Source organism: Pogona vitticeps, chromosome 6, assembly GCF_051106095.1.
Source record: "Pogona vitticeps strain Pit_001003342236 chromosome 6, PviZW2.1, whole genome shotgun sequence".
In the NCBI taxonomy this organism is placed as follows: Eukaryota; Metazoa; Chordata; class Lepidosauria; order Squamata; family Agamidae; genus Pogona; species Pogona vitticeps.
Window position 1 is genome coordinate 57,788,915 of NC_135788.1, and position 12,224 is coordinate 57,801,138.

Here is a 12,224-nt window from a genome sequence, read left to right on the forward strand (position 1 = left end):
TCTTGTCATTATAGGGGACTGGAATGCTAAAGTAGGGAGTCAAGATAAGAGGAACAACAGGCAAGTTCGGCCTTGGAGTTCAAAATGAAGCAGGGCAAAGGCTAATAGAGTTTTGTCAGGAGAACAAGCTAGTCATCACAAACACTCTTTTCCAACAACACAAGAGGCGACTCTACACATGGATATCACCAGATGGGCAATACCAAAATCAGATTGATTATGTTCTCTGCAGCCAAAGATAAAGAAGCTCTATACAGTCAGCAAAAACAAGACCTGGAGCTGACTGTGGTTCTGATCATCAGCTTCTAATAGCAAAACTCAAACTTAAACTGAAGAAAGTAGGAAAAACCATTGGACTAGTCGGGTATAATCTAAACCAAATCCCTTAAGAATACACATGGAAGTGAAGAACAGATTTAAAGAACTAGATTTGGTGGACGGAGTGCCTGAAGAACTATGGATGGAGGCTCGTAACATTGTACAGGAGGCAGCAACAAAAACTATCCCAAAGAAAAGGAAATGCAAGAAAGCAAAATGGCTGTCCAATGAGGCCTCACAAATAGCAAAGAAGAGAAGGGAAACAAAATGCAAGGGAGATAGGGAAAGCTACAAAAAACTGAATGCAGACTTCCAAAGAAAAGCAAGGAGAGATGAGAGGCCCTTCTTAAATGAATAGTGCAAAGAAATAGAGGAAAATAATATAAAGGGAAAAACCAGAGAACTGTTGAAGAAAATTGGAGATATTAAAGAAACCTTTTGTGCAAATATGGACATGATAAAGGACAAAAATGGGAGGGACCTCACAGAAGCAGAAGACATCAAGAAGAGGTGTCACGACTACACAAAGGAATTATACAAGAAAGATCTGGATGCCCCAGACAATCCAGATAGTGTGGTTGCTGACCTTGAGCAGTCATTCTGGATAGTGAAGTCAAGTGGGCGTTAGAAAGCATGGCTAACAACAAGGCCAGTGAAGATGATGGCATTCCAGTTGAACTATTTAAAATCTTAAAAGATGATGCTGTTAAGATACTACACTCAATATGCCAGCAAGTTTGGAAAATTCAGCAGTGGCCAGAGCATTGGAAAAGATAAGTCTACAGCCCAATCGCAAAAAGGGCAGTGCCAAAGAATGCTTCAGCTACCGTACAATTGCACTCATTTCACACGCTAGCAAGGTTATGCTCAAAATCCTACAAGGCTGTATATTGTCCCCCTTCTTATTTATATGCAGAATGCATCATGTGAAAGGCTGGACTGGTGGAATCCCAAACCGGAATTAAGATTGCCAGAAGAAACATCAACAACCTCAGATATGCAGATGATACCAGTCTGATGGCAGAAAGTGAGGAGGAATTAAAGAACCTCTTAATGAGGATGAAAGAGGAGAGCACCAAAAATGGTCTGAAGCTCAACATCAAAAAATCTAAGATCATGGCTACTGGCCCCATCACCACCTGGCAAACAGAAGGGGAAGTTATGGAGGCAGTGACAATTTTTACTTTCTTGGACTCCATGATCACTGCAGATTCCACAATCACTGCAGATGGTGACAGCAGCCACACAATTAAGGGACGTCTACTTCTTGAGAGGAAAGCGATGATAAACCTAGGAAGTATTTTAAAAAGCAGAGATGTTACCTTGCCAACAAAAGCCGCATAGTCAAAGCTATGGTTTTTCCTGTATGGAAGTGAGAGCTGAACCAAAAATAAGACTGACTGCCAAAGAATTGATGCTTTTGAATTGTGATTCTGGAGGAGACTCTTGAGAGTCTCCTGGACTGCAAGGAGAACAAACCTATCCATTCTAAAAGAAATCAACCATGAGTTCTCACTGGAAGGACAGATCCTGAAGCTGAGGCTCCAATACTTGGCCATCTCATGAGAAGAGAAGACTCCCTGGAAAATCTCTGATGTTGGGAAAGTGTGAAGGCAAGAGGAGAAGGGGATGACAGAGGATGAGATGGTTGGACGGTGTCATCAAAGCTTCCAACAAGAATTTGACCCACCTCCAGGATGCAGGGGAAGACAGGAGGGCCTGGTGTGCTCTGGTCCATGGGGTTATGAAGAGTCGGACACGACTTAACGACGAAACAAAAAGAATCTGTCTCATATTCACAAATTTCAATTTTGATTCAGATTTTTCAAGATCTTTCAAATTATGGGTATATTTTCATTAAATATGAATATTAAATACGTATTCTCTCAAAATACACATTTAAAATGCTTTCTTATATTTTTAGAATATTAAAACCATGCAGTTGAGTTATGAATCACACAGTAGCTGGGTAAGTGAAGGTGACATTGGCGCATATTGAAGTGTACAAAATCCAGTTTCTCAAACATCCCAGCAGCTAAGGTTCCAGAACTTTTTGGAGACTGTCTGGGAACTTCATAGCTCAAAGGCTGCTAAACTGTCCTCTCTAGAACAACCTCAAAGACACTGAATGTACACAGAGACTATCTTTGAAATGATGCACAAGTGGTAACTTGGTGAAAGGGCAACATTAGATATGAATTCCATAATGATGGATATTGAGCTCAGCCCCAATGCAGATGACTCCGCTTCGATAAGATAACCTGAGACTTAATTCTGAACATTACAAAGAGACTGTAATGCTGCATGAATTGGATATTCATGCCTTAAGCAGGTCAGTGTTTGACAGAGGTTTTCTGGTAGTACAACCGAAATCATTTTGAAGAGGAAAGCTTAAACATATTACATTTCTGATTATATATTGGACATGAAACAAAGACCATCCCCCTGGATAAAAAAAAATTATTTCTCTTACACAAGAACATATATCAGGAAAAATGTTTTTACCTCCAAACACATATTTCTCTCCTGTCAATACTTTCAGTGGACTGTTACTCCGAACAGAAGAAGCTTCATCACCATCAATGGTAAGCATTGCAAAATTTTCCTTGGCTAAGAACCGAACCTCATGCCACTGCCCATCATTCAGTCGAGCACCTGTAAGGGGAAGAGGGAGAAAAGAGAAAACATGTTTTAATTTTATTATCTTCCCATACTGTAGTAGACATTGTCTTTGTCCCTTTATCTTGGCCTGGCTAATCAAAGCAGCCAGGCCTATAACAACTGAATGGGCCACTGCAATAATTAATGGGTCTATCCTCAAGGAGACACTTATTAGGCCCATTAGGAAGAAACTAAGTTTGGTGGCAGATGATATTGGCAATTACAGGCCCATCGCCAATGTTTCTTTCCTAATTAAAATGGTAGAGAGGGTGGTGGCTGACCAGCTCCATGCCCTTTTGGATGAAACCAATGTCCTGGATCCATTTCAGTTGGGCTTCAGGCCATTCCATGGTCCAGAAACGGCATTGGTTGTCCTGTTTGATGACCTGTTGAGCGAGGCCAACAGGGGCAAAATGTCTCTGTTGGTCCTTCTCGATATCTCAGCTGCCTTTGATACCATCGACCACGGTATCCTCCTGAGGAGGCTCTCCAAGCTGGGAATTGGTGTTCTGGCGCTTGCCTGGCTCTGATCCTTCTTGGAGGACCGTCCTCAGAGAGTACAGATTGGGGAGAATGTACCAGCCCCATGGAGTCTCAAATGTGGTGTTCCACAGGACTCAATTATCTCCCCAATTTTGTTTAAGATCTATATGAGGCCACTGGGTCAGGTCATCAGGGGGTGTGGGGCTTCCTGTCATCAGTATGCTGATGACACCCAACTTTACATCTGCTTTTTCCCACAACAGTGGATGCCATTTCAACCCTTCAGCACTTCCTGGAGGCTGTATTGCAATGGATGCAGGTGAAAAGACTGAGGCTGAACCAGGACAAGATGCAGGTCCTGAGGGTGGGCAGCCCTGCCATTGGTGGTCTGGGAAACTCCTTCACTTTTGGGGGAGTGACTCTTACCATGAAGACTGAGGTTCACAGTTTGGGGGTTCACCTAGATCTAGCGCTTACCATGGAAACCCAGGTAGCATCAGTGGTCCGCACCGCCTACTTCCACCTTTGGTGGATTGCTCTATCTTGATGGTGTGGCGCTCACCACTCTGGTCCATGTGCTTGTAGTCTTGAGATTATTGTAATGCGCTGTACATGGGGCTACCTTTGAGATTGATGCGGAAACTTCAAATGGTGCAGAACGCGGCTGCCAGACTTCTCACCGGGGTGAGAAAACATCAACATATCTCCCTTACTCTGGCTGCCCTGCATTGGCTGCCCATTCATTTCCACATTGATTTTAAAGTATTAACAATGACATATAAAGCTCTAAATGGTTGAGGACCTCAATATCTGGTGGAACACCTTCTCCCACCTATATCTACCCGAATCACTTGTTCTAGCTAGGAGGGGCAGCTGAGGGGCCCAATGCTGAGGGAGGCTCACAGAGAAAGAACAAGAAACCGGGCCTTCTCAGCAATGGCCCCTCGCCTCTGGAACAATCTAACCCCAGAAATTTGTCTGGCTCTCTCACTGTGTGTTTTTAAGAGCAAACTTAAGACCTGGCTCTTTAGGCAAGCCTTCCCTCATGTCATTACTTAACTTAATTTTGCCATCTTGAATCATATTACATTGTTTTATTTTATACTGTTATTGTTTTTATGAATGTGTTGTTAGCTGCCCAGAGTAGACTTCAGTCTAGATGGGCAGGGTATAAATTAATTAAATAAATAAATAGATCAGTAGTTCCCAACCTTTGCTAATTCAGGTATTTGTGGACTGCAATTCCCAGAAGTCTTCACCAACAGCTGTGCTGGCAGGGGTATCAGGGAGTTGCAGTCCAAGAACTCCTGGATTACCCAAGGTTGGGAACCATTACCTTAGATGATGTTACAGGCTTCAACATTGATTAAGATAAAATTAGGACTGCATGAAATTAGGAAGATAGAGATAAAAATGAGTGCATATATTTATTTATTTTACCAAAGTAACATTTTATCTACATAAGTTACAGTACCATGTGGTGACTCTAGACAAGTGGTTCCCAATCTTTATTGAGTTGTGACCTTTAATAATAGCCAAGTGACCTGCAACCCCAATACCTCATTTGCTTAAATAGATCATCCTCATTGTTCACCAGCTTGGCGGCGCTACTGCTACCCACCCCCTCCTATTGCTCCTGCCAACAACTTTGCTGCCACAACTTCAAAACTAGGGAGGGAACAGGCTGGGGAAGATTAAAGATAGGGAGAAGAGAAGGCAAAGGATTGCAAAGATGGGCCAGGGAGCAGAAGGATATTGCGGTGCCCATGGAGGAGGCAAAAACTTCACATAGAGAGGATCCCCCTCAGAAAATGGCACCAAACTTTTCCTGAATGCTGCAGAAGAGGACATTTTTTGTGACTTCCCGCTGTGGTTTTTATTCTCTGCTTCTGTGTGTTCTTCTTTTTCCTTTTCCTCCCCTTTTAACGCTATCCAGAAGTGATATATCATAATTAAAATCCCCTTCCTGTGGAAGCAGCAGCAATTATATCTTTATGCTGGCTTTTTTTGTAAAAGATAGTCCCTATCACCCTTTCTAAGGGATGTGGTGCTGCTGCGGGTTAAACCGCAGAAGCCTCTGTGCTGCAAGGTCAGAAGACTAGCAGTTGTAAGATCAAATCCACGTGATGGAATGAGCTCCCATTGCTTGTTCCAGCTCCTGCCAACCTAGCAGTTTGAAAGCATGCAAATGCAACTAGATAAATAGGTACCACCTTGGTGGAAGGTAATGGCATTCCGTGTCCAGTTGCACTGGCCACGTGACCACGGAAATTGTCTTTGGACAAACACTGGCTCTATGGCTTGGAAACAAGGATGAGCACCGTCCCCTAGAGTCGGACACGACTGGACTAAATGTCAAGGGGAACATCTACCTTATTACCCTTTCTCTGAAAATAGAGGCTTCTTTTTCCCCCAAAGGACCTGTTTCTCATACATAGACATACACACTAACTTTCATATGCTGCTGTGAAAGATCAAGGAAGCAACTGTTTGAAAACGCATATCTTACAACATATATAAGGTGATACATGACCCCAAAGAAAGCACTTTGCAACTCCCTTGAGGGTTCATGCCCCCCAAGATTTGTTCTAGAGAATCTCAAATAAATCTGAGGAATGTCTTAAAAGTCAGATACAACATTGTGGCTAAAGTCCAGTTGAAGCTGGAGTACGCCCAGGAGTACGCCTATTAGATTTAGTCAAACCCTTCATAAGTTCTATTGGACTTAATCTAGTTGCAGCTTATGAATGGAATTTACCAATTGAATGTTGACTGACATATGTCAGTATCACAGGGAATGGTTGCACTCTACTGGGATATTCATTCATTGGGGATTCTCAAATTACTGTGTGAACTAGCCTATCATCTACTTTCTGCCCTTTGCTGTAAATTTATACATTATCAATTGTATTCAAAATGCATGATAATAGATGGTTCACATAGTATGGCACATATTGGTCAAAATACAAAATATTTTCATATCAAAGTAGAGCAATGATTATCTAATTAATGTTTTGCTTCTGAACTAACCTGCACAAAAGGAAATGAACAAGATCACCACAAGACAGACATTAAGCAACTACTTTCAAAGCATCAACCTTCACTAGGAGTAACTAACAATTAAAAAAATATCATTGTAAGCCCAATAAAATATTAAATATAGTAGCCAAAGTTTACCACTCATGTTTTCTCAGAACTTATTGCACAGACCTGTGATCTTGCTGTCTATACTGAAGGTGTTATCTAAAATAATTGTTATTTGGGGACATTTGAAAATGTATCTGCCCATAATCTAGTATAAAATGTGTAATACAAGCATCTTGCCACTGTCACCAGCTGAACCCGGCTAATCACTTTGTGACTTCCTTTTTCTTTTCACTGAGCTATCCTAAAGTCCCAAATTATTTGAGTGAAAGCAGTTTTAAATTGAAACAAGAGAAATTAGTTCTTAATTTAAAAAGCTTAATGGTTATAAGGCACATTCTCATATTTAAAGTTACAGATAATAAAAGTAAGCCTTCTCACGTTAGACTTTTATCTTTCTCTCATACAAAGTTATTACATTCTTCATCCTCCTTGAAACTGGCATCTTCTGTCTATAGTTATAATTTAAATACTTTTCTCATTTCTTTAGCAATCTTCCTAAATGTAACAACATATTTCTTTGTCTCTCAGCCACTCTCAAATGCTCTTTTTAAAAACACTCTCCTACCAATGCTCATCTGGTCAGCTCTTCTTTTTTTATAGGCCCTCCTGGTGAATCTTGACTGGCTGTTCTTTGGCATCCATCCATCCAATCAGCTTGTTACATTGTTTCCAGGTAAATTTTAATAAAGTTTCTGTCACAGTCACCAAGACAAGATTTTGCATGCTTCTTGAGGATGGCTAGAATGCATCAATAGGACTGGCATAGAATCATAGAGAAATTGAATCACTGAATTGGAAGGAGCCTATAAGGCTGTCAAGTCCAACCCCTTGCTCTATGCAAGTATACAAATCAAAGCATATCAAACAGATGGCTCTTGAATGCCTCCAGTACTGGAGTGCTCACCACCTCAGGAAACTTCAGTGGGTCCAAAATGCAGGAGCCAGATTGCTGACTGGGACTGGTTACAGGGATCACATAACCCCTGTGTTACAGCAGCTTCACTGGCTGCCAATCCATTTCTGGGCACAATTTGAAGTGTTGGTTTTAACCTGCAAAGCCCTAAGGCTTGGGCCCTATCTCAAAACCTTGTTTCTGCTCAGGGTATTAAGATAATCAAGAGATGCCTTTCTCTCAGTTCCACTACCTTCACAAGTCGTTGCTCCCAGTCTTTGGAACTCCCTCCCACAGGAGGCTAGACTGGCCCCATCTTTGCTGTCGTTTTGCAAGTAGGTGAAGACCTTTCTCTTCATGCAAGCTTTCTTTTAGTGACTGACTCTCTGACAGCAAGTTTTAGATGGACTGTTATGCGTTACTGCTTTGACTTTGTATTTTACTATTGCTTGTGTTTTGCATTTCTCAGAAGATTTAGCTCGCTGCTAAGTCTGCAGACTTTGAGCAAGCAAACGTTGTTTGGCTCCCACCCCGGAAAAGGCAGAGACATCACAGGGACACGTGATGGTTGGGGGGGGGAGAGGAACCTATTTAGGTGACTCACTCAGCGCACGTTGTCCTCTTCTTTCTGGGCATTGCAAGGGACAGAGGTCTTCGCTCCCTTGTTTAGCTCAGCTGCGTCACAAGGGCTCCAGTGTTCCTAAAGGACGGGAGAGCAGCAGCAGCTCTCTCCCAGGGTTTTGCCTTTGTCTCTTTTATTTACTTTAGATGTTTATGTCCTTTTGTTATGACTCCTTAAACTGATAGAGGGCTTTGGGGGGAAGGGAGCCTCAGCCGGTTGAGCCAGCTTGCTTCATCTTTCATTCACTTACTGTATTGTATTGCAGGGTCACCCCCTCTCCCCTTTTTGCTGTTTTTTATTATTATTATTATTATTAAAGTCCCTGGACTGAAGGGGAAGTGTGCCTAGCTGGCCTTCCCTGGCCACGCACGCGCGTGCCGCCACCGCTGCAAACTCTGATTAACAGAGCAGAGTTTGCTTTCAAGAAGAGACAGTATCAGGGGTGGGAGAGTGGTGCATTTGGCAGACTTTGGCTGGTCCTGAGCTCTCCCCCCCCCCTCCTGGATGGGATAACTTTTGCCGGGAAAAGAACTAGGTGCATCAGCAAGGCCTTGGTAGTAAAGGGAAACCAGGCCAGCTTCTCTCCCCCACCTTCCCTCCCCTTCACAGCTAGCACCACATTCTGCATTGGTGGTGGGCTTGAAAAGGGATGGGGGATATAGATAGGGCCCATTTTGTATGGGGCCTAGACAAAGTTATGTAAAAATATTAATAAAAATAAAAACTAAAATCAAACGGATATTGCATGCATATATATATACATATGCATGTGTATTTATAGATATGTACATACAGTATATGTAAAGTAAGCAACGAAATAAGGATTAAGTAAAATGAATCTATTGGAATAAAATAAGATAAATATAATAAATTATAGTTGAACCATATTAAATAATATTTAATAATAGGTAATAAAATTGATAATTCATCAGTATTATATGCACCACTTGATTCAACATTATCCAGGAATCAATATTTTACAATACACATTAAATTTAAACACTGAATTAATTAACTTATCTGATCAAACAAATTCTTATTACATAGTAAGTTAATCAGATGTTCAAATTAATTAACTGGCAATTAATTTGGAATTGTTTAGTTATTATAAGTGGGGGAATTAAGCCAGTATGGTTTGTCTTAATAATGTACAATTGTGTTGTTTATTCGAGGTGGTAGCTTCGGGAAGTGAAGACTGTTTTACCACCAGGAGTTCTGATGTCTTATTTTTAAGTTGTAGGGTTGCTTTAGTGAAGTTCCCTTTGTGACAACACTGTTATATTGTGTTGTAAAGTTAGGGCACTTCAGCTCAATCCATAAAGGAATAGGCCCCACATATTGTAGAAGTTAGCAGACTGGTCAAGGCTACATTAGGTGGGCCTGATTCTTTAAAAACACAGCTTTTACTATAGGAGTTCAAACATTTTATAGGAAATGGTTAAACTTCACGTAATCACAAAACACATAGTGCAATCTTAACTGATTAGATAGGCGGGATATAAAATAAATAAATAAATAAATAAATGTAACCCACTTAATTGGAACTAAAAGTACAGAGTGTTACAGCTGATCATTCACAGTATATATATATATTAAAAGAAAGAAATTAAGTTGTGGGAAAGATGAAGCTGAGATAATTGGGTACAATATAATACCACTGTTAAGCTATGGCAGTGAAAGTCAGAACAGCCCATGCAGGTGTCAGACTCTGAAAGGAGAGAATGTTAAAAATAAATACTGCCAAATGTTTCTATGTTTTTCCTTTATTATGTAGGCCATACAAATGCTTCACATAGGGTTAAAGGTTTTACAATCTAATACACTATGTTAGGAGGGCTGTACTCTTTCAAAGGACAACTGAAGTAGTCATCATACCAGACAATTTTACATAACTAGCAGCATAATGTCTAATATCCCCTTTTGTTTTTCTACCAGTGCACTCAAGACATAGTTTGGGTGGTTCCAGCCTTGAAACATTCTCTGGATTAACATTTCCTTCTCCATCATGGGAAAGAAGCTTTTCTACTAAGTCTACACAGGTGTCTGAGGTAGTTCAGAGGACAGAAGTTGCCAGGTCGCCGGTTCACGCTAGGTCAAGGAGCAGGGAGAAGGGGGCTGCATCATCTTTCGAGGCCATGGACCCATCTACAGCTGGACAAGAGGGGCAGGGCGCCCCGTTGGAGCCTTGTGTGGCTTCCACTTCAGATGGTGAGTGTATCATTGCCCCACAAGTACAATCAGCTCTGCCCACTTGGCCCCAGCTGGTGGAGCAATTGGTACATCATACACGAACACACCACAAACAACACAGGATGAGGGGTTCCCTAACACAGTCTGGCCATACAGAGGTCCTCAATGGGGAGTCTGGGGCATGCCATGGGGAGTAACAATTTCACCGCCTCAGCCTGTTAGTTATGATAGCGTGGCAGGCTGGCAACCGGCTATAATACTGTGCCAGTGGGATCCTTGCCGCATGCCGATTATTCAACACCTGTAGGAGGCTGGTTTATGCTGGTGTCTTGATTAAAATGCAACCATGGAAGGCACCTGCCCTATTTCAATATTTAGATATCACGATCAGGGCTTATTTGGACTTTGAAGGCCAAGCCTGGTTGCGATACGACGGAGCTTTTCGAATGAGGAGTGCTATTCAACCTAACCTTCGTTGGGATGAACTGCATCCTGGTTTGTGGCTTCAACATATGACTCCAGCTAAGTCTAACTTAGGCGACAGCTTCAACAGTGGTCATTTGAATTGGAAATCGAGGCAAATACAACTTGTCCACCCTTCGGCGGGTCAGGTGGTTCAACCCCGCTTGCTGTGTTTCCAACACAATGCCAGGGGTTCTTGCACAAGAAGACCCTGTAAATTTAGGCACGAGTGCCTCGCCTGCGGGGGGCAGCACCCAAACTCAAGTTGCTTCAAAGCAGGTGCTCACAGGCAGGATAGAGGGGCCGGAGGTCCCAAGAAGCAGAATGGGGGCGGGGGTTACCCTGGAAAAGGGGGTTGTCGGTTCATCTCATCATTGGACCTGGTAAAGGGATATTGGCAATTAAGAATTGATCCCAGGGATCAAGAAAAGACTGCCTTTTGCAGCCCTTTTGGTCTCTATGAGTTTCGAGTCCTGAGCTTTGGTCTCAGAAATGCACCAGCCACATTCCAAAGGCTGATGGACCAGACCTTAGCAGGGCTCAGTGACTTTACAGTGGCCTACATTGACGACATAGGGATCTTCAGTAATACCTGGGAAGATCACCTGATACACCTGGAGTTAGTGCTGCAAAGGTTAAGTGCAGCAGGGCTAACAGTAAAGGCCAGCAAGTGTCAGCTGGGTAGCCCAGAAATAAAATACTTGGGTCACATGGTAGGGGGAGGAATGATAAAACCCCTGGAGGCCAAAATAGAAGCAGTTCGTGATTGGCCTAGACCCAACACCAAGAAAAAAGTCAAATCATTTCTTGGGTTGGTGGACTAGTACAGAAAGTTCATCCCGAGGTTTAGCGAGATTGCGGCTCCGCTGACCGATCTGATGAGGAAGACGGCTGATGACCGCATCCCGTGGACCAGCGACTGTGAGGCGGCGTTCCAGAGGTTGAAGGAGGCGTTAATCAACTATCCTGTCCTGCGTGCTCCAGACTTCGACCGGGAGTTCATCATCTACACCGATGCGTCTAACAGCGGGGTAGGAGCAGTTCTGTGCCAGGAGGATGAGAATGGTGACCAACATCCAGTGTCCTACCTGAGTAGGAAACTTCAAAAAGGTGAGAGACATTTGGCAACCGTGGAGAAGGAGTGTTTGGCCATAGTCTACGCGATCCAGAAGGCCAAGCCTTACATCTGGGGAAGACATTTTATTCTGTGTACTGACCATTCACCATTGCAATGGTTAAAGACAATGAAAACCCACAATAGCAAACTTATGAGGTGGGCTTTAAACCTACAGGACTATGACTTTGAAGTGAAGGTGGTCAGAGGGTCAGTGAACTGTGTTGCTGACGCCTTATCAAGAAGACCTGAAGAATGAAGACGGCGAAAGAAACATGGACTATGTGTATATAATGATGACAAAAAGTTAAATGTACCTGGTTTTGAATTTGGTT

At 42.5% G+C, this 12,224-nt stretch overlaps 1 protein-coding gene across 3 annotated transcripts in view; it reads right to left on the minus strand.

Moving 5' to 3' along the window:
• The window catches only part of CNTNAP2 (contactin associated protein 2), a 2,051,986-nt gene that overhangs the window by 764,799 nt on the left and 1,274,963 nt on the right, over nucleotides 1–12,224 (minus strand). For all 3 annotated transcript variants that reach the window (XM_073002555.2, XM_078377431.1, XM_078377432.1), the window contains exon 9: nucleotides 2,824–2,973. In XM_073002555.2, the coding sequence (XP_072858656.2) occupies nucleotides 2,824–2,973 (150 nt within the window). The remainder of the gene's footprint in view (nucleotides 1–2,823; nucleotides 2,974–12,224) is intronic.